The sequence below is a fragment of the Notamacropus eugenii genome, chromosome 6 (genome assembly GCF_028372415.1).
Source record: "Notamacropus eugenii isolate mMacEug1 chromosome 6, mMacEug1.pri_v2, whole genome shotgun sequence".
Classification (NCBI taxonomy): Eukaryota; Metazoa; Chordata; class Mammalia; order Diprotodontia; family Macropodidae; genus Notamacropus; species Notamacropus eugenii.
Genome location: NC_092877.1, coordinates 62382906 through 62410486, shown reverse-complemented (window position 1 = coordinate 62410486; position 27581 = coordinate 62382906). Strand labels below are relative to the sequence as shown.

At 38.4% G+C, this 27581-nt stretch overlaps 1 protein-coding gene across 3 annotated transcripts in view; it reads left to right on the top strand.

Moving 5' to 3' along the window:
* The window catches only part of SLC2A9 (solute carrier family 2 member 9), a 327171-nt gene that overhangs the window by 163875 nt on the left and 135715 nt on the right, over nt 1-27581 (top strand). For all 3 annotated transcript variants that reach the window (XM_072620227.1, XM_072620226.1, XM_072620225.1), the window contains one exon: nt 14087-14274. In XM_072620227.1, coding sequence (XP_072476328.1) covers nt 14087-14274 — 188 coding nt within the window. The remainder of the gene's footprint in view (nt 1-14086; nt 14275-27581) is intronic.

Here is a 27581-nt window from a genome sequence, read left to right as displayed (position 1 = left end):
ATACAAGTCATTCCCCAGTTGATAAATGGTCAAATGATATGAACAGGCAGTTTTCAGAAGAAGAAATTAAAGCTATCTATACTCATATGAAAAAATGTTCTAACTCACTATTGACTAGAGAGATGCAAATCAAAACAACTCTGAGGTACCACATCACACCTATCAGATTGGCTAACATGACAAAAGAGGAACATGATAAATGTTGGAGAAGATGTGGGAGAGTTGGAACACTAATTCACTGGTGGAGCTGTGAGCTGATCCAACCATTCTGGAAAGCAATTTGGAACTATGCTCAAAAGGCTACAAAAATGTGCATACCCTTTGACCCAGCACTATCACTTCTAGGCCTGTATCCCAAAGAGATCATAAAGATGGGAAAAAGTCCCACATGTACAAAAATATTTCTAGCAGCCTTTTTGTGGTGGCCCCAAACTGGAAATCGAGGGGATGCCCATCCATTGGGGAATGGCTGAACAAGTTATGGCATATGAATGTAATGGAGTACTATTATGCCATAAGAAATGATGAACAAGATGACTTCACAGAGGCCTGGAAAGACTTATATGAACTGATACTGAGTGAAATGAGCAGAACCCTGAGAATATTATACACAGTAACAACCACAGTGTTTGAGGACTGTTTCTGGTAGACTTAGCCCTTCACAGCAATACAAGGACCTAAAACATTCCCAAAGGACTCTTGAGACAAAATGCCACCCACATCCAGAGAAAGAACTATGGAATCAGAACGCAGGATGAGGCAGACTCTATTTTCTCTTATGTTATGTTTTGTTTTTTTCTCATGGTTTCTCCCATTCATTTTAATTCTTTCATGTAACATGACAAATGTGAAAATGTGTTTAATAAAAATGTAAATGTAGAACCCATATAAGATTGCATATCATCTTGGCGAGGGAGGGAGGAGGGAAGAAGAGAAAATTTAAGACTTGTGGAAGTAATTGTTGAAAACTGAAAACAAATATATTAAATTTTAAAAAAAGAAAAGGGAAAATCAGTATAACTGATCAATATATTGAAACATATTATACTTTTATTTCTCAGTGGACTTAATAAAAAATTTTGGATACTTCTATTTTGATTTAATAGGCAATTTCCAAAAAAACTCCGAATAGCAAAATCTCAGCTGTTAATAGGAGTGATGTGTCTTTTAATATTGATGCCTTAACATTGACTTTTGTAATTGCACAGGGGTTTTGTGGGTTTTCTCTCACAAAAGCAGACTGAAATTCTTTCAGTAATAGAGAAATGTCTATGGGGCACCATATCCAGTCAGGCTATGAACAAAAGCCAGAAGAGTGTTCTAGGGTAAGAATATTGATTCATTTTTAGAGTGCCTTTGTCTAATACTGATTCAAGGTCGTTGGTCACAAATGATTGAATTGTGACTCCTATCATGATTGAACTCCTATTAAGACTTCAGTTGTTTACATCCTCCAGATCTATTTTAGTCTCCTCTCTCCTTCTCTAAATCCCAACAACCACTGGGACTGTATGAGAGACTGGGGCAAAGATGTTTCTCTCATCAGTTTCTCCCTAACTGACGGGCAAAACAAGCTAATACACAAACAGTGAAGTTAATAGTATCCACATTCCTGACTTTATTATGCATATCGATCAGCAATGAAATAGCTTAACTTTTTATATGTAACAATCCAGATTAGTGTTAACAAAATCTTTATTGCTTTCTAGCCCTTAACAAAGAATTTTCCGTCCATGTAAATTATATGGAGGACTACAGAATATCTGTAGACAGTCATTTGAGGCCATACATAAGTTAGCATATAAGCTAATCATGGTGGTTATTCCAGCTACACAGTTCAGAGTACAATAGCCAGCACCTAATAACTACATAGGAATCCCTGTGTTTTTAACTCATGTGTATACCCTTCCTGCAGGTAGGGTAAGGTGTGTAAGTACGTATGCCATTTGGACACGGTGGGGAAGTCTTTCTTTTTCTGCTTCTTTTATTTACTGTGCTATTTGATTGAAACAAGTACCCATCATCCCCCTTTGAACCAGTGTGTCCTCACTGGCAAAGGACCAACATATTGGTAAGGGTTTATGAGCCCTGGTTAGGAGTGTGTGTTGACCCACAGATTCCCTTTAACTTGGGTAGTTTTCCCTCATTTGAAAATGCTTTAGATGTGATGTGTATACTGCCAAAACTTTACTATCCTTAAAGACCAGTCTTCTTTCACTTTTTAATTCTTTGAATGCCCAGAAATATGCCTTACATGACATAGGCCTTCATAAAGGTTATTTACGTTGAATGCTAATGATGACAAAAGGTACATAGATGGGAGCTATGATGGAGAGTGTGGAAAAGCTTTAGATTCAGGGAGACTTGAATTTGAATCCTGCCCTAGATACTTACTAGCTGTGTGACCCTGGGAAAGTTGCTTAACCTCCATTTGCCTCAGTTTGCTCATCTGTAAAATGAACATAATAAGAGTACTTGTCTCATAGGGTTAATGTGAAGATCAAATGAGATAACATATACACAATGCTTTGCAAGCCTTAAAATGCTTTATAAATGCTAGTTATTCTTGCCATTATGAAAATAGGCATGTTGTGGTACAATAGAAATAGTGACAGCTCTGGAATCAAAGGACCTGTGTTCAAATTCCACTGCTGATGCTTACTACTCATGTGAACTTCAATCAATCAGTAAACATTTAGTAAGTGCCTTCTTTGTGCCAGACACTGTGTTAAGTGATGGACTTGATTTTAGATTTTTCCCTTTCTCCTCCTTCATGTATGTGTGTTAGTGTCTGGAGAGTTCTCTTCTAGTAACACCCCTTACCAGTGTCCTTTTCTTGCATAACCCAGACATGAGCTGCTGCTGCTGCTATAAATATCCAGTTTGGATCCCACTGACAGTAGGAAATACTACATAGAAAAATCATGGGCAACAACAACATCTTCAGATAGTGAAGATATGAGATCTGTTTACCTGTCTAGTTAAGTTTACATTCCCTCAGAAAGTAGGGCTCAAAAAAAAGCCAGTTTGCATAAGAGAGAATTCTTTGCTTGAGAAGATGCATCAGGGCTCACTTGACAGGTTATGTGGTTTGAAAGGGCAATTCTGATGTCTAATGTCATTCGGATTTACATTTGTGTTGCGCCTGAAAACTTAAAAAAAATACTGTTGATTCATGGTTGTTGGCCAATTTCATGGCATCGTCATAGCTCCCAATTCAAAGCACTCAGTTCACAAAGGCATTTCCCTCACACAAACCTTTTAAGTTAGAGAATGGAGACAGTATGCCCATTTTACAGCTGAGCAACCTGAGGCTCATGCAAGTGGATTATCTGTGGTCATAGAGCTGTCAAATGTTTGAGGAAGTGGTTGGTTATAAGTTCTTGGCTCCACGTCTAGGATGCTTTCTACTCCATGATCTATTCCACACACTACTTTCTAGGATTTACGTGGAACTGAAATAAACAAGTGATTCTCCAGCCCCTGGAATCTTCACTACATCTGTTCCCATTGCTGCAAGCTGGGAAAGTTCTTTTTTTGGGGGGGGAGATGGGGAAGCTCCATGTGCTCAATATTGACTGATGGAAGCCCAAAGACAGCCTGGAGAAACAAACAGGCATAGGGAAACTTGCAGATAGTTTGCACAGCCTGAAGATGATTAGGTTTCCTAAAATGTATGTGTTATCTTAAACCTCTTCCTCCAAAGGTAAGGCAGAGGCAAACAGATCATGAAGGGTCAATTAAAAACTCTTTAGTAAATAATGCTACTCTTCTAAGAGATCACATGGCAGAATCAACACAGTAGTTCAGTGTTGGGTTTATAGGGACAGTATGGTACAATGACAAGAAAAGTAGGCTCTTTAGCTGTTTTTATTTTAGTATAATCAAGTGTCTCTGATTGAATAATGTGATTAAAGATCTTTCCCATCCATTAATGGGCCTGGGAAGATTTGTAGGAAGGCCCACACCTTTGGTTAAGGAGGCACTGGTTCTCAAGGGCTGTAATGCCTTCTGGCTCTAAAAAGTGTATAAAGACTCTGAGGTGCAGTTTAGTTTTTGGAAGAAGCTTTGTGTGCCATATGAGACTCTGGGAAACCCATAAGCAGCTCCCCCTGTTTTGAAAAACCAAATGTTGGTATTTCCCTCTCTGGTAACTATGTATGTATGTGATGGTCAGACAGTCAGATCTGTTGATCGATGGTGTATTGCTTATGTCAGACAATTGGAAGCATATCTGTAGATTTTGATTTTTCTGGATTTTCTCGGAAGTTCAGAATGCTGACTTTTTCTCCCTGAACCAAGTGGGTCATACATGTGCTTGATTAAAGTTGTTGACCCCTTGAAAATTGCTTTCCTTTTAGAAAAGCAGATCTAAGAACCTGTGATAGCAGGCCCCACTGTGTATGTTGGGGTGCTTGCTTTGACATATGACCAAGATGTTAAACTCCTGGAGAGTAAGCTAGGAAAGGAGCAGAGTCTCAGCAAAAACTTGTAAAATCTAAGACACTATTTAAGCAAATCTTTGTTTCCCTACAATTAACTTCACAGAATACCTGATGGGGAAAGTTATTTTCAGTTGGAGCTTCAAGAAAGGCCCCATGATGGAGGTAGCATTTGAGTTTTATCTTAATGGCCATTTGCTGTCCATTATTGTTCAGTGGTTTCAGTCATGTTTGACTCTTAGTGACCCCAATTTGGGATTTTCTTGGCAAAAATACAGGAGTGGTTTGCCATTTCCCTCTCCAGGTCATTTTACAGATAAAATAATTGAGGCAAACAGGATTAAGTGATTTGTCCAGGGTCACATTTGGCTGGTACATGTTGGGAGGTCACATTTGAACTCAGATCTTCCTGATTCCAGGCCAGACATTGTATCCACTGCTCCACATAGAGGAATTCAAAAGGCCAGAGGGAGACATGACATTCTGCTCCATAGGGAAATAGAGTTTAGTAGCCTATTTGTTGACAAGCCCTTCTGCAATCAGAAAGTGTTCTCTGCTGACTTTGGCTGGTCTTCCAACTCCCTAAGCTTTTATTGGGCAGAGACTTCAAGATGATTCCTTAGTAGAGACCCCACTGCAATAAATTCTTCTGTGTTACTGCATATTGCTTGCGTGTCTATACAAGATGGTATCTCATTATTACGGAGTGTTTCAAGTGTCTGAAATCACATCTATAATCCGAACATGAGGAAGGACACTAGTCATGTTGTAAAGAAGAATTAGAACCAGTGGAATGAACCATGAGAAAGAAGAAACAAAACAAAACAAAAAGAGGTAGAGCAATAGTCTGCTTTGATCTGCATTCAGACTCCAAAGTTCTTTTTCTGGATGTGGATAGTATTTTCCAGGAATTGTCTTAGAACCTTGCATTGCTGAGAAGAGCTAAGTCTATCAAAGTTAGTCATCGCACAATGTGGCTATAACATGTAATCTCCTGGCTCTGCTCACCTCTCTTAGAATCAGTTCATATAAGTCTTTACAGGTTTTTCTGAAGTCTACCCGCTCATCATTTCTTATAGCACAATAGTATTTCATCGCATTCATTTACCACAACTTGTTCAGCTATTCTCCAGTTGATGGGCATCCCCTCAGTTCCTAGTTCTTTGCCACCATAAAAAGAGCTGCTATAGATATTTTTGTACATGTGGGACCTTTTCCCATCTTTATGATCTCTTTGGGATACAGATCTAGCAGCATTATTGCTGGATCAAAGGGCCCTTTGAGCATAGTTCCAAATCATTCTCTAGAATGGAACAGTCATTTTAAAAAAATTGACTTCCACTTTCTCTCCCTCTCTTCCTCCTGTCGTCCCCTCCCTGAGATAGTAAGCAATTTATGTTATGTATTACAATGACAGTTTAACAATTGGGTCTCTCCAGCCAGTTTGAACTGCTTCAGTATAGTGAAAGAATGACTGTGGGGTCAGAGACCCAAGTTCAAATCCTGCCTTTATTTTCTGTGTTACCTCTATCAGACTCATCTGTAAAATGAAAGCATTGAACTAGATGGTCACTGATATCCCTCTAGGCTTTATATGTGTGAGACTATGAGCCTATAGGGTTCAATTCAATAGGCACTGAGTTTCCCTCAGCCCTTGGTCTGAGATCCTGTGATTAGAGATCTACTTTTTCATCAGAAAGAGATCCTTTTGACTGTTTCCTTTCATTGACCAGCTGATGTATGTTGAGGTTTGCAAATGTATTATTTTTATATTGACTGATAGTGTAACTTACAAAGGAAACACAATGCCAGCTATAGCTAAATAGAAATGACTTTTCTGAATTGTCTGTTGTTCTCATTCACTACTGTTACCATGGATGCTTTAGGGTTGCATTATCTGAATTCATACTAACTTTCATGCCCTCTCTAATCTACACAGTGTAGTGTGTGTGTGTGTGTGTGTGTGTGTGTGTGTGTGTGTGTGTAGGGAATGCAGCACAATGGAGAGGTAAGCATAAAGGGCTGGGATAAAGAAAAGTAGGCTCCAGTGTCTGTTCCACAACTTTGTTTGACTTTCTTCTCTCATCTCTAATAGGAAGAGATTAGATGAGATGAACTTTAAAATCCTTTCCATCCCTGGGGTTCTGTGATGCATTCCATGACCCTTGAATATTGCATGTTGATCACTTGAATATTAATTTCAGTAATAACAATACTAGTTTGTCTTTACACAGAATTTAAAGAGTTGCAAAATATTGTCATTTCATCAGTGAGAATACTGCTCTATCTAACTTAGAAGATGACATTTAAGATATCCTACGACCAATCTCCTCACCCCTTCAAACCCCCGACGACAATAACCCACCATTAGCTGTTGGCCAAATTGACTTATGTGTCTTTTTTTACTTAACTGTGCTGGTACTTGGACGACACAACAATCTATGTCATCTCCATGCCTCAATGAGGTATTAGGCTCTTAAAAATTTCATGAAAGTCAATTTTTTTTAGCCTCCAGATTTTGTTTGTTTTGCTTTTTAAAAAAGTTGGGGAATTTTCTGCCTCTAGATATTTGTTTGGTTTTGCCTTTTTAAGATTTTGGTGTTTTTTTAAATCATGAAATTGATAAACTGGAATAAAAATTAATAGTATTGTATACAAGGAACAGGAAAATAGAATTATATAAGATGATATATGCAACCATGATTATAATTTATTTGTCCAGATTCTTTTTAATGTTTATCATCAGCATTCTCTCAGCATTCTCTCTGTCTCTGCCTCAGTCTTCCCCCCATCTCTCTCTCCCTCCCTTTCCCTTCCCCTCCTCCAGACATGACAATCAACTACCCTATGGTTTCATTAACCATTTCCATGTCTCACCAAACCCAAACTCCCCAATAATAAAAACCCACCTCTCTCCTATAATAATGTAAGTTCCTTGTAGGTAGATACTGCCTTACTTCGGTAATTGTATCCTCAGCACTTATCACAATCTCTGGCACACAGTAGGGGCTTAATAAATACCTTTCATTCATTCATTCATTGGCCCAATAGAGTGCAACCTTAGTCTACAATCTCAGCATTGGTCAATAACTGAGACTGTATATTTTGCTCCCATCTAAAAAGTAGTTTTTGTTATTACTGTTTCGGTTCCAAGGTGATTGGTTGAAGTTTTCTTCCTGTGTACTGCCCTAAATAAAAACTACTTTTCCTGCTTCTTTAAAAAAAAAACTGGAAGCTTTCTAACAGCTCTCCACTGCTTAAAAGGAGCAATTTTATATACCCTGTTGTGAAAATAAATGTTTTTTAAGGATAAAGCCAACTGTGTTGGGAATGGACTGGCTGCAGGAGCCTTCACAGTACCCACATTTCCCTGTAGGTGAATTAATACCAAAGTAGTGAATATTTAAATTTATATTTTAAAACCTGCCTCCCAGGATAGGATTATTAGGTTCTGGAAGATTTCATTAGACAGCCAGTCATAAGCTGGACATTCATGGGGTGTTTCACAATCAAGGGCTCAGTACTGCCTTAAGGAACAGTTTACAAATACTTTTTTTGAGACCGACAGATTACATTGTTGATGTGGAAGAAGAGTAAGTCATTTGAATTGGGTATAAGTTAATTCTTCCTGTGCAGAAACTTTATATTGACAAGATTCTAGTTTTCCTAGTTGTCTTACAATTACTTTTTGTAGCTTATTCTCATAACAGTTTACCCTTCATAGGGATTAGGGGTACGATGCCCCCCCATCTGGAAAATCTACATAAAATATTTTGGCCCTCCCTTCATACCAGAGAAGTCTGAATTATTATGTATTTAAAAGATAAAACAAGTTGATATCATACATACTATACATATATTAATGCATTCCTGAGTTTCTAAACTTCTCCTGTGTCATCTGCTGGCCTTTGTGTGTCACCTGCAGCTTCAATAAAACTCCCCCCAAATTCCTATTTAACTTCTTATGCCAACCCATAATATATTGAAACCACAATGGGGAAAGTCACAATGTGAACTGGGTAACTGTATTTAAAATGTGTCCTATGAGCTGAGAAAAAATCATTTCCTCTCTCTGAATTTCAGTTTTTTCTCTGCCAAACTAAGATATTATAATAAATAATCTTTCATGACACTTTTTATTCTTACTTCCTGCAACTCAGCGATGGACCCTAACTTTCTATTGTCCATATCCTAAGATATCTTTCAGTGTTATCTTTTTGAAGTGCATGCCTGCAGCTCAGGTCCTGTCCTGATTTAACAATCTATGTTTTATATTTGAAAACTTTTCTTAGCGCTAACATTCTGTGGTTTTTAACTGAAGTTAACTCCTTTCTGCCAATCTATGCTGTATCTCTAGGACTCCATGGAATGGTAACTTGATTATCTTATCTTAAAGCTACCATCCTGTAAGTTTCCTTCCAAGATATACAAAATATATTCTATAACCTTTTTCTTTACTCTATCATCAATATCACTTGTCATTTTCATTTATAAAATGGGAGTCATAATACTTGCTTCCTATGCTCACAGTATTGGTATTAAGAAAAGAGCACTTTGTGTCTTTCAAGGTTCTATCCTGGACCATCTCTTTTGTCTATATACTTTCTCTCTTAGTGATTTTATTAGTTGCCATGGGTTCAATTATTATCTTTATGTGGATAATGCCCAGATCTATATATCCAGCCCTAACCTCTCTTCCTAGTGCCAGTGCTGCATAGATAACTGGTTTTTTTTCCTTTTGCTTATCTCAGATTGGATGTCCAGTGGGCATCTAGAACTCAACAGATTCAAAACATAATTCATTTTCTTTCTCTAAAACAACCCACTTGTTTCCCAAAATTTCCTTTTTACCATTGTGAGGGTACTATCACTCTCTGAATCACTTAGGCTCACAGCATGCTGTCATCCTCACCTGTGTTCACCCCGCATAGTTAATCTATTGCCAAATTTTGTCATTTCTATCTGTGTAAGATCTCTGATCTACTTCCCCTTCTCTCTACTCACATAGTCATTATGTTATTTCAAGCCTTTATTACTTTTTACCTGGACTAATGCAATAGTCTAATATTATCCTCTGTGCTTTATTTTTCCCTAAACCAATATATCCTTTTTTAAAAAAAAATATTTTTAATATATGGGCTAAAATAAGCATTTCCATAGCATAGTATAATAAAAAAGGTAATTGCACATGAAACTGCAAATCTATTATGTACAACTTACTATTTTTTAAAATATGTAATAGTTATTATGTAAATTTCTTTTTTCTTTTTCCTTTTTTTTTCTGTCCCCCCCCCCCCCCTGCCCCATCCCAAGATGGCTACAGAACTGCTGAAGTGATTTTCCTAAAGCATAGGTCTGTCTGTCTTGTCTGTCTCCCTTCCTCCCTCTCCCTTTCTACCTTTCCTTCTTTCCCCTTTCTCTGTCTCTCTCCTTGCTTTGCCCCTAATAAGCTCCACTGATTCTCTATTACTTCCATGATAAAAAAGAAGTCATTTGGCATTTAAGCTTATTCACAATATGTTCCACTTTTACACTTTACTTCTCTCTTTGTACTCCACAGTCCATTGATCATATCCTTGATGTTCTCATAACACTCCCTGCCTTTGCACTGATTGTTCCCCATGCCTGAAATGCTCTCCATCTTCATCTTCGCCTCTTGGCTTCCCTGGTTTCCTTCAAGACTCAGCTCAAACGCCACTCTTTCTAAGAGTCCTTTGCTTATCCCCCCAGCTGCTAGTGACTTCCCCTCTGGGACTAACTTCCATCAAATCTGTATGTTTCTTATTTGCATATGTCTCTCTTATTAGAATTCGAGTCCCTTGAGGGCAGGGATTGTGGTTTTTCCCCCTTCTTATTATCCTCAGTGCTTACTTAGCATAGTTCCTGGAACATAGTAAGTGCTAAATACATACTTTTCCACCACTATAGAGTCCTATATTGATACTAGTCTTTCCCAATTTGAGGAAAATCAGCTCTCTGAACTTTGGTATGTCTGTTTTTCACTGGCAGATGTCTTCTGATGCTTTATTATGGCGTGAAGGTGAGTTGTGGGCATTTCTAAGAAGCACAAGCTCTGGCAGTCCAAAAGACTTCAAAACTTAGTGATGGAGTCTGTCACCCTAGGCCAAGCCTAGCTAAAAGTGGGGAGACTTGTCAGTAGGATGCGATTTATTTTTACCCACAGCTACTCTTAAAGATCATCTACCAAAGTGTTGAGAAAAGTTGGAGTCTGTTTTGGTACATGAATGTCTACTGAGGCAAAACCTTACTCCCTCAGGTAAGAAAGATCGAGTCATTTGGAAAGAAGAATCTGAAGAACTTTTAGGAAGGGTAGAAAGGCAAATGTTTTCTTTTTCTTCATGCATTTCTAGAAGCAAAACTTTGATTTGATTGACATCCATAGATTGGCTAGCCTAGATAGTTACTTTCATTTGCTTCTGAACTTAATCCTATTTTGTCATCAAATTACTTATATTTTAAAATTATACCTCTTTTGGTTTGGACCAATTCTACAGGCAGCAAAGGTGCTGCAGTCATTTTATTGGGAGTGTTTCTCATTTTATAGGAATACCTTTGAGATATAGCCTCCTGTAGATAGCCTCCAAGGATCTATGCAAGTTTTTAATAGAGTATCCTCTAATCTCCCCAAACTATTTCTTTTGGAGGATAGGTTGGGGTGGGGTATGGTGTGGTTAATATTTGGGTAGAATGTTACAGTTTGAATGGTCTCATAATGTATATATGCTGTCTGTATTTTAAAATATATTATCTATCTATCTATCTATCTATCTATCTATCTATCTATCTATCTATCTATCTTTCCTAAAACCATCTTTTGATGGCTCATTATGGTGTTGAAATGATCTCAGGTTCTTTTGGGTCATGTCAGTGGAAAGTAAGCTCTGGGACAGTCTGGCAAGCCAAAACAATGTATGAATTAGCTAGGTGGCATGATGGATAGAGCATTGGACTTGGAGTCAAGAAGTCTTGAGGTCGAGTCCCACTTCTGACACTTACTAGCTGTGTGGCCCTGGAGAAGTCACTTAACTTCTGTATGCCTCAATTTCCCCATTTCCCCATGGAGATAATAATAGTGCCTACTTCACAGAGGTTTTATGAAGATTGAAATGACATACTTCATTTTAACATATGTAAAATACCTTGCAAATTTTAATCTATGTAACAAACGTTAGTCATAATTATTATTAAAGCTTTCTCTAGTCCTAATTAATCTTAGTGCGTCTCTTCTAAGACTACCCCCAATTTATCCTATATATAGCTTGTTTGTACATAGTTGTTACTTGTCCCTACCGTTAGACTTTGATCTTCCTGAGAGCAGAGAATATTTGTTTGTTTTTACCTTATTTTGTATCCCCCATGATTAACATTAAATGTCATTTAATTAAACTCTCTAAGAAAAAATTTTCATGGCCAGGTGGATTTACAAGTGAACCTACCAAACATTTAAAGAACAATTAATTCTAATACTATAAAAACTATCTGAGAAAATAGGCAAAGAAGGAGTCCTATGAAATTCATTTAAAACACAAATGTGGTTGATACCCAAACCAGGAAGAACCAACACAGAGAAAGAAAATTATAGACCAATTTCCCTAATGAATATTGATGCAAAAATTATAAGTAAAATATTAGTGAAGAGATCACAACAATTTATCATCAGGATAGTACACTATGACCAGGTGAGATTTATACCAGAAATGTAGGGCTGGTTCAATATTAGGAAAAGTATCAGCATAACTGACATATCAATAACAAAACCGACCGGATTATCTCCATAGATTCAGAAAAAAACTTTTGACAAATTCCACACTGTATCACCAAGGCAATATTCACAGCACTGGTGGTGACTATGAATATGCCAGCATAGTTCTCAGTTGCTAAGTATAAAAAACTCTCCAGAAGGCAGAAGAAAAACATTTATTTAAACACCAGAAAAACAAATCCCAGAACCACAAAGCAAAATGTGTCATGGTGACCAAAAAGTTAATAAATATGATCACAGAAGGAGGCAAAGCCATTCCCAAACCTCCCCCCTCCTCAACCAGGGCTTTCTTACTATCAAGTGTCATGACCCTGAGCCTTGCTGTGTCTTTTGGCCTGCATTCTTTCCCCTCTGACTCGACCCAGCTCACTCACTTCCTCCCAGTTCCACCCTACCCTTCCTGTTTCTCCTGTTCAGCAAGCTCCTCCTAACACATGTGACTTAGGTTACCAGGTGATTTAAGCACATTATATGGGTCTATTAATGAATGAGAAAGATCCTTTTCGTTTAAATTACTATTACAAACACCTGTTTCTATTAAAAAACACTAAAGAGCTTAGAAATAAATGGAGATTTCCTTAAGATGATAAGTAGTATCTATCTAAAACCATCGGCAAGCATTATCTATAATGAGGGTAAATTAGAAGCCTTCTTAATAAGATCAAGAGTGAAGCAAGGATGCCCAGTTTCACCAGTATTATTCAATATTGTACTAGAAATGTTAGCTTCAGTAATAAGAGAGGAAAAGAAATGGAAGGAATTAGAACAGGCAATGAAGAAAAAACTATTAGTCTGCAGATGAGATGATGTAAACTTAGGGAATGAACTAAAAATCTACTAGAAATAATGAACAACTTTAGCAAAGTTGAAGGGTATAAAATCAACCCACATAAATCATCAGTGTTTCTATATGTTACCAGCAAATCCTACCAGCAAAAGATAGAGAAATTCCATTTAAAATAACTGTAGACAATATAAAATATTTGGGAGTCTGCCTGCCAAGACAAACTCTAGAACTATATGAACACAATTACAAAACCTTTTCACACATGATGGAATACTATTGTGCTATAAGAAATGGCAAGCAGGTAGATTTGAGAAAAACCTAGAAAGACTTACACGAACTCATGCCAAGTGAAGTGAGCAGACGCAGGAGAATGTTGTACACAGTCACAGCAATATTGTGTGATGATCAATTATGACTGACTTAGCTCTTCTCAACAACCCAATGACCTAAGACAATTCCAGAAGACTCCTGATGGAAAATGCTATCTACAGCAAGAGAAAGAACTATGGAGTCTGAATGCAGATCAAAGCACCCTATTTTCTTTTTTTCCCCCAATTTTTTTTTCCTTTTGCTCTGTTTCCTCTTTCACAGCATGACTAATGTGGAAATATATTTCACATGATTGCACATGTATAAAACTGTATTAGATTGCTTGCCATCTTGGGGAGGGGGGAAAGAAGGGAGGGAGAAAAAATTGGAACTCAGAATCTTATTTAAAAATTAAAGTTGAAAACTATCTTTACATGTAATTGGGAATACATAAAATACTCTTTATATAAAAAAGAGACATTGATGACTGCAGGGGGAAAAAAGAAGAGACTTTACAGAATGTTGCGACTAGAAGGGACCTTAAATACAGTCTAGCATTAGTCTATCACCTTCATTTTAAGGAGGAACCTGAGGTCCAAAGGGATGGTTGGGCACATAGTAAATTCTTAAATGAATTTTCCTTCATTAATTCCTTCATTTTTTCATTAATTGATCAAAGTCACCTAGCCAGTCAGAGGAAGAGCTAGGACTAGAACCCCAGAATCTGAGTTTGGAGTTGTAGAGAATGCTTCTTTCTATTTGCAGCATTTCAGACTTTCCTTGGGAAAACGGATGTCTCTGAAGAAATCGAAGGGGCCCTTGCAGAGAGTCGGGTTCAGAGAAATATTCGCTTAGTCTCAGTCTGGGAACTTCTGACAAGGCGATCTGCTCGCTGGCAGATAATTACAGTGATTATCACCATGGCCTGCTACCAGCTCTGCGGGCTTAATGCAGTAAGTACTGACTTTCTGTCTGCCCCTGCTTGCCATTTCTTGATAACAGGCATTTCAGAGGGGGAAGGATCATAGCTTTATCCTGGAAAGTATTTAAATGTCACGTTACTCAGCACAAGAGTTATGTAGGGGGACGTTAGAGAAAGAAATTCACTTCAGTGAGCTAAATGGACCGTGGCAGAGCTATATGCCCTCTGTGCCCTCCCAACATTTGACCTCCAAAAGCCTGACTAGAAGGGAACAGAGAAGCTGATTCATTGGTTATTACCTATCATCCTGTGGCATCAGCCAAGACAGACAAGGAAGCTAGAATCCATTTGGGGGCTGCTGAAGGGAGCAGCTGGATTCTCTGGGGTGGAAGGTGAGCTCGTGAAGCAGCTGTATCTGGAACAGCACACCCAACATTTTTAGGAGTTAAAATCTTCCTTTGGTCACTGCTGGTTTTTATTTGTTTACATCTGACAAAACAGTTTCATGTTAGGCAGTGTTGGGTAGGGGAAAGAACATAGACTCAGGATACCAGGATTATAGTCCTAGCTCTGGTACCACGTAACCCTGGGCAGCTCACTCCGCCTCTCTGACCTCCCATTTTCTTCTCTACAAAATGGAGTCAATATGATTTAGACCATCTACTCCAAAATGCAGTCAGGAAAGCACTTTGTGAAACCTTTAAGAACAATTGAAATATGAGCTAATTTTGTGGTGATGATAATGAAAAATAATAACCAGCATGTACATAGTGCACTAAGGTTTGCAAAGCCCCTTCCATATGTTAATTTCATTTGACCCTCAAAACAACATTGTGAGACAGGTGCTATTGTTATCCCCTTTTTACAGATTAGGAAACTGAGGCTGAGAGAAATTAAATAACTTTCCCATAGTCGGAGGAAAAAGGGTTTCAACGCTACTTCTTTAAAGTTTATTGCCTATGTGGTCCTGAACAAATCACTTAATTACCTAGGGCCTCAGTGGTTTTGTAAAATGAAGGGGTTTGACAAGATGCCTTCTGTGATCCCTTTAAAGTCTAGACCAAGAGCACTTAACCTTGCGTCCCTTAACTTGTTTAAGTATTGTGACCACAGTATCTCAATGATTGACTTTGCAATCCTCTGCATTTTATTTTATGCATTTGCAATCCTCTGCATTTTATTTTATGCATTTAAAAATTATATTAGGAGACAGGATCCTTTGGCTTCATCCAACTTCCAAAGGGGTGCAGGACAAAAAAAAGTAAGTCTTTCTCTAGAACAATGATCTTATTCTTTCCATTTCTCAAGGTATCTCAGTCTTGGTTTATCTTACAAATCTCTCATTCTCTTATGCTCGTTCCCACCTGAGATCTCTTGGGACTTCTCTGTTGATGTTGCTGTACTTCTCTATCTTTATATTTACTGAGTGCTTACTGTGTGCCACACACTGTGCAAAATCCTGGGAGCATAAATACAGGCAGCAAAAAAGACAGCCTCTGCCCTCAAGGAATTTATATTCTAACTGGGAGGTGGGGGCGGTCAGGAGGGTAGAAAAAAGGATGCTGAAAAGGAGAGGGAGGGCAGAAGACCAGAATGGCACAGGCAGTCCAGTGCAGGGAGAAGAATGAAACCATGGAGCTTCTGGGAGTAGCTATCCAATCAACATGTGTTCAGAATAACTCTGGAGGAGAAAGTTTAGAGTTTCCTGGGATTTTATAGTCTGTCCAATAGAGTGATAAGACACATGCACAGCTATAATTCTCATTATATCATGATTGGTCCACTGTTGAAGTACTCAACTAAGTGGGATGTGAAAGTGGAAGGGTAAATTTGTGCCTGACTCAGATAATCAAGGAAGGCTTCAGAGTGAAGGGGACATTTCAGTTTGGCTTTTAGTAGCGCATCAAAGTGAGAGAGGTTTAAGAAAGGGACAGAGGCTAGCCAAGACAGAGGCAACAGCCTGAGCATGTACAGGAATGTTTGAATGAGATCATGTGACCTTGGGTAAGTCCCTAAATCTCTTAAAACCTCAGTTTTCTTGTCTGGAAAATGGAAATTATCACACTTTCCCTTCATCATCTCATAGGATTGTTACAAGCAACTAATGTTGTTTAGTCATGTTTTAGTAGTGTCTGATTCATTACTCTTTTCTGGGGTTTTCTTGGCAAAGATACTTGAGCGTTTGGCCATTTTCTTCTCTAACTTATTTTACAGATGAGGAAACTGAGGCAAACAGGATTAAGTGAGTTGCTCAGGTTACATAGCAAGCAAGTATCTGAGGCCAGATTTGAACTTGGGTCTCCCTAACTCCAGCGCCAGTGCTCTATCCACTGTGCCCTATGAGAAGATAGTTAAATAATGCAAATGAAAGCTCTTTCTTGCTAATGTTGTTGTTGTTGAGTTTGTCCTTCATTTTCGAAGAAGACCATGCTGTCAGAGAAATGATGACATGACTGGCACTTGACTTTGTTTTGAGTGAGGGAGGGCTGTGCAAGGTCGCCAGCCTCATTTATCCTCCATAGTCACATGAATCCAGTGACCAGATATTCATCAGGATGACTGGAGATGGCCCAGGATGCAGTGGGAGACCTTGGCCTTTTTAGGCTAGGCCTTTTGACTTTGAGGGACTTGACGCTCATTGAGTGAACAGGCCTCTTCAAGAGGTAGTCAGGCAATGGTCCTTTTAATGAGCAAAACAAAAAAAAATAACTAAATCAAACTGAGAAGGAAAGAGAAACTGCTCTATTGACAATCGCTCCAACGGGAACTAGATGAGGGTGACCATAAATTGCACTTAAATGGGAACTGGATTTTTCTAATTCGAGGAAATACATTTATTTACTTGTTGAAGCAGTTTTTTCAAAGTACTTTTTTACCCTTCACACCTGATTTTAACCTTAGATCATTTCCATTTGAACATTTTGGAAGGCGTCATTAATAAGAAGGAAGGAAAGAAGCAATTGTTTTTAAGTGCCTCCTATGTGCTAGGCATTGTGCTGAACACTTTATAAAATTATTTAATTTAATGCTCACAACTACTCTGGAAGGTAGGTGGGTACTATTCTTATCCTTATTTTATAGTTGAAGAAACCGAGGCAGACAGAAGTGTCACAAGGCTGGGTTTTAATTCAGGTCTTCCTGGCCCCAGGACTGCTGCACCATAAGTTGCCTCCAAGGCCTGGATGGATCATGCTATGTATCACTTGAGGAAATTGTAAGAATGGTAGATTCATTAAAGTAAATTATTTTCATTTTCTAGACCAAGAGATTAAGGCCCAGGAACATAAGCTTCGATTACAAATCTAGTTAGTTCTAGACTCAGAACCAGAACCCAGGTAACCTGAAGCCTGCTCCAGTGCTCTTTTTACTGCACTGTGTTCCTTTGAGGCCTTTTGATTTTAAATTTACTTAAGATGAACAGCTGTCCAACAAAAGGAAGAAATTTTAGTTAAAATGATCTTCCCATGAAAGAAAAATTAGATTTGCAAGGCAGGATGGAGTGAGAGCTGGCCTTGAGTTGAAATCTCCCCTCTGACATGTCCATTGGCTGTGTGACTCTGAGCAAGTCACTTCATCTCTCTGTGCTCTACACAATTCTCTAGATTGGAGAGAAGGTGCCTGTGTATATTGGTGGAGAGGTTTCCTATTGGAAATTTCCTATACCAATGAAATCATGGGTCCAGTCCCTCCCCTGCTTGTTCCCAGAGAGAAACTCTAGGAACAATGAGTGGAAATTATGGATGGAATGGAGTAGGTAGGGGATTCCTTGTTACTGGGGGAATCTTCCAACACAGGCTGGACATTGCAGGTGGGTTATTCTTCATGGAGTGTGGAACTCTCTGGTTCCTTATCATTTTGAAGCGATTTGATCCAAAGCCCTGAGTTGCCTTCAAATGATGGATTCTTTGTCAGTCAACAAACATTTAAGTGTTTTCCTATGTGCCAGTTACTACACTAAGTGCTGGGATCTCAAAGAAAGGTAAAAAACAGTCCTTAACCCTCAGGGAACTCCCATTCTAAAGGAGGAGACAACATGTAAGTAACTAGACACATGCAAGACATCTACGTCTTGTATAAGTTTAGTTTTATATATAATAATCTATTACGTATGTAATCTATAATACAAATGATACATTATAGATTATAATATATCATATAATAGATTATAATATATAGCACAGTTATAATCATATATATGCATATATATATATAAAACCAAGGGGACATAATTAAATACATATAAGATCTTATTACATATATCATAGAAATTATATATATAATTATATCATATATTACATGTGATATAATTATAGATATGTAAGGAGAAAACATGTAAATACCTAATATATACAAGACACATATATATATATAATGCATGTATATCTTGTATGTATTTATATAGATGCATACATAGATATATATCTTGTATACAAATATATATATATGTACAAATGATACACACACATATACACACATATACATATATAGATATCCTGTATGCAATGTTACTTAGTTACTTACTGACTAATGAGGGCCTGGTCCTGAGATCACATATGAGCTTGGGAGGTCACGGTGGGCTGCCTCTAGGACTGAGTCCTCACTGGACAATCTTCTTATTACACAGAGTAGACGAGAGGTCTTCTAACAGGGGAAACTACTAGAAGCTGAGTGGACCAGGAAAACCTCCCTGCTGAAGGTGAGATTTCAGCTGACACTGGAAGCCAGAGAAACCAAGAGACAGAGTTGAAGGGGCCAAGTATTCTAAACATGATGACAGCCATGACAAATGCCCAGAAATTAGATCATCAGTTTACCTCTTTCTTACCCCCAGCCCTTACACAGTGCCTGGCACATACTATGCACTTAATAAATGTTTACTGATTGACTGATTAATTGAGAAATGGAAGATGGAGTTCTATGTGTTAGAAACATTGAGGGGGGGCAGTGTAGCTAGATTGCAGAGTGGTTAAAGAGGTGTAAGGCCTAAGAAGAATGGGAAAGTAGGAAGAGGCAGGTTGAAAAGAACTTTAAATGTCAAATAAAGCAATTTCTATTTGATCGCAGACCCAATAGACAGTCACTGGAGTTGACGGAGTTGGTGGAGCTGGTAGAATTGGTAGGGAGGAAAAACCTGTATCTTAGAGAAATCACCTTGCTGAATGGAGGATGCATTGGAGTCAGAGAGAATCCACACAGAACGAAGGAGGCAGTTTGAGCATGGCATGCCTCTTTGTTTTTCTAATGATTTCTCTGTTTATTCATTTTGATCTTCACATCCTATGCGAATGGTAAGAAAAGAGAATCTAGTAGCTTACGCTTGCTCTGTCTCCCTCCAACCTCTCCAATGGCATTCACATTCCTTTCCCTGAAATTAGATCCGTCACTTGGGATTACTTACATTATGCTCCAGCATTCTCCTCGAGTCTTACTCTTGGCATGAGAACCACGACTCTGTCAATCCTGACTTTCACCAAATGTTAGACCTTCAGTGGCAAGAATTGATCCAAGAGTCTCAAAATGAGAAATTCCTAACTTGACCCATCACTTAGCAAACCAGAAGCTGGTTCTACATACAATCTTCTCCTGCTCAACCCTCCCCGCCCATCACTTATTGTGTTTATTGAATAGAGCTTTGTTTAATCCAAATGTATAAGATTGATGTAGAAAGCCAACATAAGTGTGGTAGAACCTCAGCTACCTAGAAATCCCTGAACATGGGTTCTCCTATTAATAGAAGTAGAATATCTAGAATGAGGGAATGAATGGTGACTGAAGAAGATCTTGTCACAGAGGTTTTAGAGAAGGTTGATGTTCTAGTACAGATTGAATGAGATGGCATCTGGTATCCCTTCCAACTCTGGCATTGGTAGAGACTCAAATGGACTGGTCAGATGATGCCCAGAACATTGTGGCTGACTCTGTGCCCTAGATTTTAGAAAGATCATTGACAAAATGGTGTACATCTCAAATGGAACATGTGGAGGAGATTGGATAAACTTCCATACAGTAATCAGTGGAAGGAACTGAAAAATGTTTGACCTGGAAAAGAGTCAGCTTGTGGTGTGGAGATAGAAGAGAGTGTCATGATAGCTAACTTCAAGTGTTTGAGAAGTGTTAAAGGGATTAGCCTTGTTTTGCTTGGTCTCAGAGAAGAAAAAGTGGATAGATGTTTCACAGGCAGATGGTTGAATATAAGAACTTCCCAAGGAGCAGAGCTGTCTTGGAAACAAATGGACTGCCTAGTGAAATAGGTAACGGGACAGCTAGGTGACTCAGTGGATAGAGAGTTAGGAGGATCTGAGTTCAAATCCAGCCTCAGACACTTACTAGCTATGCGATCCTGGGCAAATCACTTAACCTTGTTTGCCTTGGTTTCCACATCTGTAAAATGAGCTGGAGAAGGAATTGACAAGCCATCTTGAGTCTTTGCTAAGAAAACCCCAAATGGGGTGACAGAATCAGATAAGATTGAAATGACTGAATGACAAAAACAGAGGGAGATAGGAAGAGATATCACTTCTTCCCGGAGGTATTCAAACATAGTGCCCCTGACTCTTTGCTGTGGATAGTGTAGAGCAGTTGAGTCAGCTAGTCAACTAACTCTTGGGTCCCTTCCAACTTTAAGATTCTCTGAGTCTCAGTTGTTCTCATTGCCAGGGTCTCCAGATAGTTTAGTATTTACTTATTTAATCCCAAAAGTTCATTTTAAAAATAACAAATTTGATAGATGTCATATTTAAGGAATCCTTTTATACAGACTGGTCAATGTAATTTAACCATTTCTGGATTGAACCTTTGATTCACCTCATTTAAACCAGAGAAAAGAACATTGGATTGGGATGTAGGAGAGCTGGGATGTATTCCAGGTTCTGTCAATATCTAGCTACAAATCATTTTAGCTCTCCAGACCTCAGCTTCTTTATCCATAAAATTTCTAAGGTCTCCTCCATTTCTTCCATTCTGTGTTTGAAAGTCCTTTGTTATTCTAACATTTTATGAATCTAATATCCAATCCCACCCCCAAAAACAATCCACCTCTACTTTAATATGTGATTTTCATGAGAATAAAAAAGAACCATCTTCTAGAAATAGAATAGAAATGGATTGCTACAGGCTTTACATTGATTTAAAACACCTTTATCTATGCTGCATTGCATTTCTATTATTTTTGTTAAACATTTCCTAATTAAATTGTAATGTAGTTTGGGTTTAGCTGGCTCCTTGAGGTCCACAAACCACTAGTTTGACACCTCTACTCCAGAAGAACGGTGTCTGCTGATGAGATGATTTCTCATGGTAGGTTGCCTTTGTTTTATAGTATGACTTCAAAGCCACGTTTCAGATCTGTCCTTGTTTATTTTTACATTAGTAAAAAGGACAATTATTCCAGAATTTGTAACTCTGGTTTCAGAATAGATAGGGAGTGACCGAGGATCACATGGTCAAAGTGTTAATTAAAAAGATATTTTTGAGCCTTAAAATTTAGAGCCAAAAGAACCTTATCTAACCAGACTGTTAGGTTCCTCACCTAATCTTCATTTTATAGGTGAGCAAAAAAAAAAGGTAAAATGTGAGTTGCCTAAGGTCACGCAAATAATTTCAATGTGGATGGAGAACTAACTTTGAGTCTTTAGGATTCATCTCATTGCATATCTACCTACCTACCTACATACATACATAATATCAATATTTTCATTGAAATGTTCTATGGTGACAGTGTGGAAAGGGTGAAGGAGTTGGAGTCAGTTTCCTTATGATTAGATTGTAAACTCCTTCAGGGACAGAGATTGTCTTTCTTTTTCTTGTCTGTATTCCCAGTACTTAGCATAGTGCCTGGAATGCAGTAAAATGTTCAATTCATATTTATTGAATTGAAAAATTAACAAAAATTAGCAGTTAATAGTAAGCACTTAATAAAGGCTTGTTGACTGCTTGTGGACTGGATGACAGGAGGTATTTTATAGAAAAAGAAGGCTAAGCCTTGAAGTAGAATACTGAATTAATGGTAGAACCAGGACCTATCCAGTAACATTTGATCCAATATTATTAAATTTTTACATGATACATCTCATTTTCTAAGTGCTTTAAAATAAATTCTTTTTACTGTTTGGTTGTCCCCACCTGTTCCTCTCTGTAGGACATTTTATTATACTGTATGTTTGCAAGGAAAAAACAATCAAGCCCCTTCCCATGACAAGTGAGGCTGAAAGAAGGTCATTGTGAAAAATAATCCCTAATACTTAGAGCTTCCAGAGGTCATGGGATCACAGAACTGGAAGGGACCTTTGAGAGTTAAACCTATCACTTCATTTCACATGAGGAAAATGAATCCCAGAGATGTTGAGTGACTTGCCCAAAATGATACAGTCAGGATCTGAACTCAGGTCCTTCAACTCTGGATATAATGTTCTATCCGATGTACCCTTCTTTGTGTGTGGGTGTGGGGCGGTCCTCTCATCAGAGGCGCGATAACAACTTGTTAGGTATACTATAGGGAGAATCCTTTTTCAAGTAAGGCTTGAACTACATAGCTCTCAAGGTCCCTTCTAATGCTGAAATTTTGTGATTTCATTATTCTTGTGTCCAAATTAAATTGGGGGAGGTGGGTAGAGGGGTCACCATTTCCTCCATGAGCCAGGTTTATTAGCTCTTAAAAAAGATCTGGCTGAGGAGAGCATATTCACAGTCAGGTCCACCCGAACAGTAAAATCTTCTAGATTGCCTGGGAGTTCTGAGACCTCTTTAAGAAGTACAATTTCAGAGACTGGGATCTCCGGAAGGAAAGCCTAATTCCTGGGGGCAGGAGGTGGGGGGCCAACACAATATAAAACTGATAGGGAGTGGTATTGTCAGGACTGACCTGAAACTGTTCTGTTGAATAAGCTTCACTTAAACCAGCTGAGCTTTACTTTCAATGGGAAAGGGAAGATCTTTTTTATCAAGATGAGAAGAGGAAAATATCTTTACGATGCCACCAAGTCAAGTGATTCTTCACTTAAATTGTTGTTGTTAATAATAATTCAGTTAGGTGGGACAATGAATAGAACGCTATATCTGCAGTCAAGAAGACCTGGATATTACAATGAGGCACTTAAGGCTGAAAGAGGTTCAGGTTTAAGAGGTTAAGTAAAATCGAGCTCAGTGACCATGGATAAGTCACTTAATTTCCTAGCCTCAGGTGCCTCATCTGAAAAGTGGGATAATAACTTGCCTCCCAGGTTGTTGTGGGAGTAAGAGGGGGAAAGGAATAAGTATTTTTCACGTGCCCACTGTGTGCCAGGCATTGTGCTAAGTGTTTTACTGATATTAACTTATTTGATCCTCACAAAAATTCTAGGAGGTTAATATGAGACAAAATTAGATAATATTGGTGAAGTACTTTGAAAATCTTAAAGCTTTACATACAGGCTAGTGATCATTGTTATATAGGACTTTGGAATTTGCAAAATGTTTTATACATGTTGTCTCATTTGACCTTTATAACAAGGTGTACATGTGAATGCGTATATGTATAGAAAATACTTGCAAATATTTATATAGTGTCTAGAAAGTAGTGCTTCATACGTGTGTATGTATGTATGTATACATATCATTGCTAAGTACTTTACATACATACATACACATGCATGTATCACCTAACAGTGCTTTTAAGGTATTATATAAATATTGGCAATTATAATTCCCAGTATTTAAAACCAAGTAATCTAACAGACCTTTATTACATACCTACTATGTAGGGCAGCTAGGTGGTGCAGTGGACAGAGCACCAGTGCAGGAGTCAGGAGGACCTGAGTTCAAATCTCACCTCAGACACTTGACACTCACTAGCTGTGTGACCTTGGGCAAGTCACTTAACCCCAACTGCCTCATCCTGGGTCATCTCCAGTCATCCTGAGGAATATCTGGTCACTGGATTCAGATGGCTCTGGAGGAGAAGTGAGGCTGGTGACCTGCACAGCCCTCCCTCACTCAAAACAAAGTCAAGTGCAAGTCATGTCATTATTTCTCTGATGGCATGGTCTTCTTCGGCAACGAAGGACGAATACACCTACTATGTGGTGAGCACTGTGTTGAGTGCTAGAGATAGAATAAATAAAAAGACAGTTTCTACCCTCAAGGAGCTTATAATCTAATGGGGAGAAACAGCACCACCAAAGGAGACAGAGAAGCAGAGGCAGTGGTGGCGGCAGCAGCAGTAGTATTTTGTGGAATTGAAACCAGGGAGAGAAGTAGATACAGAATGGAATAAACTGAAAGACCTCTATAGAGAAAGGCATTGGGAGGAGTTTGGTACTCCACCCTCAAGCCCTCCAGTCAGAGAGAAAAGGAAGCTGAGGGAGGTGATGGCAATTAAAGTTTGAGTTGTGCTTGGTGTTGAGATGAGAGGTGATGAGTTTATCCTGGGAGGCTCATCTTGTTGAGGAGTTGAAATCAGGCAGAGCAGCAGATACCAAGCTGATGTTTTAGAGAAGGTTCTTGAATAACTTATACTACACTGCATTCATGTAGCATTTCATACTTTATACTTGTTTGTGTTCATCCTTCCTTGCTGAAAAAGACCATGCCATCAGAGAAATGATGACATGACTCGCACTAGACTTTGTTTTGAATGAGGGAGGGCTGTGCAGGTCACCAGCCTCACTTCTCCTCCAGAGCCATCTGGGTCCAATGGTAAGATATAGATCAGGATGACTGGAGATGGCCCAGGATGCAGCGGGAGACTTTGGTTTTTTTAAACTAAGGTCGTTAACAGGTCCTAGTTTCACTGAGCCAAGACCCATTCAGTGATTAAGGCTAAATAAGAAATGAGGCAGAAAATAGCCTCTGATACTTACTACAAAAAAAAATATCTGAGAAGGGAATGCCCTTAAGGTTTCTGACCAAAACAGAAACAATTGCTATTCACATTCACTTTGAACCAACTGGGGCCCAAACAGAGATCAAGTGAGACTTGGTCTGGGAACTGTTATTGTACAATTTGCTATTCCTTTTAAATATGTAATAAAGTTATTATGTAAATTTCTTTTTCCCCGCATTTTTTCCTTCCTTCCCTTCCCCTCCAAACCCTAGAGATGGCTACCATTACACACAAACACATGCACACATGCAAAATTGTTCTGTACATACTTCTACTTATCTGTTCTTTCTCTGGATGCAGACAGACAATATTTTGGTTCCCATGTTTGCCTTTTAGGAGGGTTCTCCCTGCCCTACCTCTATTGGTAACACATTTGAACTGGGGCCCAGTTCCTGAGCAGTGTCTAATGATCCCACCCAACTCCTTAATTTTATAAATAAGGAAATTCAGGCCCGAAGAGATTAAGTGAGCTGTACAAAGTCACATAATTAGGTAATGACAGACATCACACTGTCTCCCTTTGTGTAGATAAATAGACAGGTAGATAGAGAGAGAGATAGATAATATTGATAACATTTATCTACAACATAGATAAATTGATAAAATATTTGTCAGATGTTTTTTAACTTTTGTGTGTGCATGTGTGTCATGGACTCCTTTGGCTGTTTGGTGAAACCTATCAATCCCTTCTATGAATAATATTTTAAAATAAAATTCAGAGAATTAAAAAGGAAAACAATCATATTGAAAGAAAATGATCAAATATACTTTTAAAAGTTTGTAGACTCCCAAGTTGTAAACCTCTGATTTAATAAAATCCTTATATTTTTATATCAGTAACATGCAAACACAAAGAAAAATGGAGTATTTCCTTGGTTTATGTAAATTGTTTCCAAGATTATTCAGGATATGAACACCTCGCAATCCTTGAACAAGAATGCACTAAATCTCCTTTACAGTCAATTTTTAAAAATTGAGGGATCCAAGATTTTGGAAGATGGTTTTTTCTTTTTTCTTTTCTCAATCTAACAAGGTTCCATTCAGTAGGGAAAAATGTAGTCTTACACGAGTTCAGAAAAGTAACCTTGTAAGTAAAGATGAGGAAGGACTATCTGGAAGTTTATTCAGCTAAAAAAAGAAATGTGGGTCTTAGTGGACTTCAAGTACATATGAAGCAACATATGTTGCAGTTAAATGTGTTCATGAAATATTGAACTGTATTGAGAGTCACATTTTCCTAGGCCAGAGAGGTGGCTGTTGCACTCTCCTTTGCCCTGTTCAGATAGCCGGTGACCAGGTAAGGAATTTTTTCAGGCAGAGGGATTCATGAAACCATTTCCCAAGGCATGGTAAGGCTGTGATCTGCATCCCTAATGAAAGAGAGAAGTCATATATTGAAGCAATAGGGTTATCCAGTAACCATATGCACAAGGGAGAACTGGAGAGGGCTGAGATAGGAAATATTGATCTTTCACTAAGTGGAAGATGAATTGTGTATGATTCCAACTCGGGAATGGACACCAGAGGGAGTCATATTTCCTACCCAGCTCTTTCTGGGTTGGTAATCATTCCCCCAGATGGAAAGGGGTAGTCTGTCTAGTGGCTGACTCTACTGATAAGTTATTCAAGTGAGGGAGCAGCCTGACTGAAGATGAGGTGTATGTCTGCAAAATCTCCACACACTCATTAAGGTTCACTTGCAGCGACCTGTGGTACCTTTTGGTTTCAAGAGGTAGTGATCAGTTTTGTATAGGGGAAAGACGGATCATCCATGGAACCTGAACTTTGTGCTGTCCATACACACTCTCAGATGGAAACATTTCAAGCACCCGTTTATTCTTCTTTCCAGGCTTTTATTAAGCAACTACTGTGTATGAAGCTCTCTGCTCTGTTATAAGGTTACCGAGAAGAAAAATGACACAATTCCTGCTTTTAAGGAGTTGCTAGTATTGGGGTATGTGTGATGACATATGAATCATATAAACAGAAAACTATAATATAGAATAAAGTTCAGTGAGCTCCAAGAACAAATGTTAGGTGATAACGAGAAATATTTAAAAGCTAGGAAACAAATTCAATGGGGAATAAATAGCAGAATCTGCCCCCCCTACTCTTAGCACATCTTTAAAATGTTTGTTTGATTCATGGAAGAAGCAGACTTTGAGATGAATATTGAAGGATAAGAAGGATTTCAACAGGCAGAGAGATGAAGGGGCACAAGACATGTGGGACAAAAGGGAAAGGGTGAGGTCAGGAAACATCTAATCCCCTTTGCCTGAAAAACAGAGTACATGAAAGAGGAAACAATATATAAAAGAAAGCTAGAAAAATACACTGGAGCCAGATTATGGAGGATCAGATGTACCAGACTAAGCCAAAGGGAGTCAGATTGGAAAGATTGATTGGAAGTAGACAGTGGAGGCATGGAGACCAGTTAGAAGAGTTATCTAAGCAAGAATCCAATTACAAGGTAGCAGAGA